Source organism: Lathyrus oleraceus, chromosome 3 (assembly GCF_024323335.1).
Source record: "Lathyrus oleraceus cultivar Zhongwan6 chromosome 3, CAAS_Psat_ZW6_1.0, whole genome shotgun sequence".
In the NCBI taxonomy this organism is placed as follows: domain Eukaryota; kingdom Viridiplantae; phylum Streptophyta; class Magnoliopsida; order Fabales; family Fabaceae; genus Lathyrus; species Lathyrus oleraceus.
Window position 1 is genome coordinate 152,017,430 of NC_066581.1, and position 1,337 is coordinate 152,018,766.

The 1,337-nt window shown below is 34.9% G+C and overlaps 1 protein-coding gene across 1 annotated transcript; it reads left to right on the top strand.

Moving 5' to 3' along the window:
- Positions 1–425: 425 nt before the first annotated feature.
- On the top strand, positions 426–1,117 carry LOC127125921 (histone H4). Its single transcript, XM_051054778.1, has one exon. The coding sequence runs from the start codon at positions 596–598 to the stop codon at positions 905–907; it is 312 nt and encodes a 103-aa protein (XP_050910735.1). The 5' UTR covers positions 426–595; the 3' UTR covers positions 908–1,117.
- The last annotated feature ends 220 nt before the right edge of the window (positions 1,118–1,337 follow it).

The following is a 1,337-nucleotide window of genomic DNA, read 5'->3' on the forward strand; positions in this document are numbered from 1 at the left end:
ATTCATCATTGATATATTTTTATTATTAAATTATATCTATACAGATTAGAGTTCAGTTTATCAATATATTAACGATAAATTTATAAAAGAAATTATATATTTCGATCCGTTTTTATTATACTTGCCTTGACAAGTTAACAGAAAAAATAACAAATTTTATAAAAATATGATTAATTATATATTTGTGTTTAACCAGTATAAATGTATTATTTATACTTCAAATATTACGTGGAGTTATGAAGTTGAAATTGTGACAATTGAACGGAAAATTGAATATTATCACGCATCCTTTTATGTCACGTGTTATGTTTTTTCAGAAACCGCCACGTCATCGATCCGCGGGAAAGGAGCTATTCGAGCATTATAGCATCAAGGAAGGGATACCGTCCATCACCTAACATCAACAGTAGCGCACAAACCAAACAAGACGACGCGGATCGCCATCATCATCCATCGATTGTATTCTAAATCGATGGCTGAAAGTGCTCATCCCACTCGTAGTCTTCATATATAAACACGACCTCAACCTTTCATTTCAATCATTCTCAATTCAATCTTCTTCATCAAATCTTTACAGTTTAAATTTAAGAGAAAAATGTCAGGTCGTGGAAAAGGAGGAAAGGGTTTGGGAAAGGGAGGAGCAAAGAGGCACAGAAAAGTGCTTCGTGACAACATCCAGGGAATTACCAAGCCTGCAATTCGCCGTTTGGCCAGGAGAGGTGGTGTCAAGAGAATCAGTGGACTCATCTATGAAGAAACTCGTGGTGTTCTCAAGATCTTTCTCGAGAACGTTATTCGTGATGCAGTGACATACACTGAGCACGCTAGGAGGAAAACCGTTACAGCCATGGATGTGGTTTATGCTCTCAAGAGGCAGGGAAGGACTCTCTACGGTTTCGGCGGTTGATTTTAGGATACAATTTAGGGTTTCCTACGATCTAGCTGCGGTTAGATGTAAATGTTTGTTAAATTTCAGGGGATTTTCTGATTTGTAATCTTGTTTTTGGTTCATTCAGGTTAGGTTAGTTTTGGATCTGTTTGAGCTGAACTGTTACAAATAGTTGTGATTCTTGTATTTGGAAGTTTATCTTAATGAAGAATTCTCTCTTTTCTTCAACTTCATTATCGGATGAAATATTGTCTGATGTTCATTTGATTATTAACTGTTAATTTCATGATATAAACCTATATTAGAATGTATGCTTTTGGTTGAAATTGCTGTTCTTTAGTGATTTGAGCTTAGTATCTTTTTTTGTTGTTTTTTGATTCTTTGTAGTGTAGAATTCGAGTGTTTGTTTCTTCAGCACAAGTTTTGAATGTATGCTCTTAAAACAGAA

Bases quoted from the DNA above. Each gene is read 5' to 3' on its own strand.
- LOC127125921 (XM_051054778.1), top strand. From the start codon at position 596: ATGTCAGGTCGTGGAAAAGGAGGAAAGGGTTTGGGAAAGGGAGGAGCA.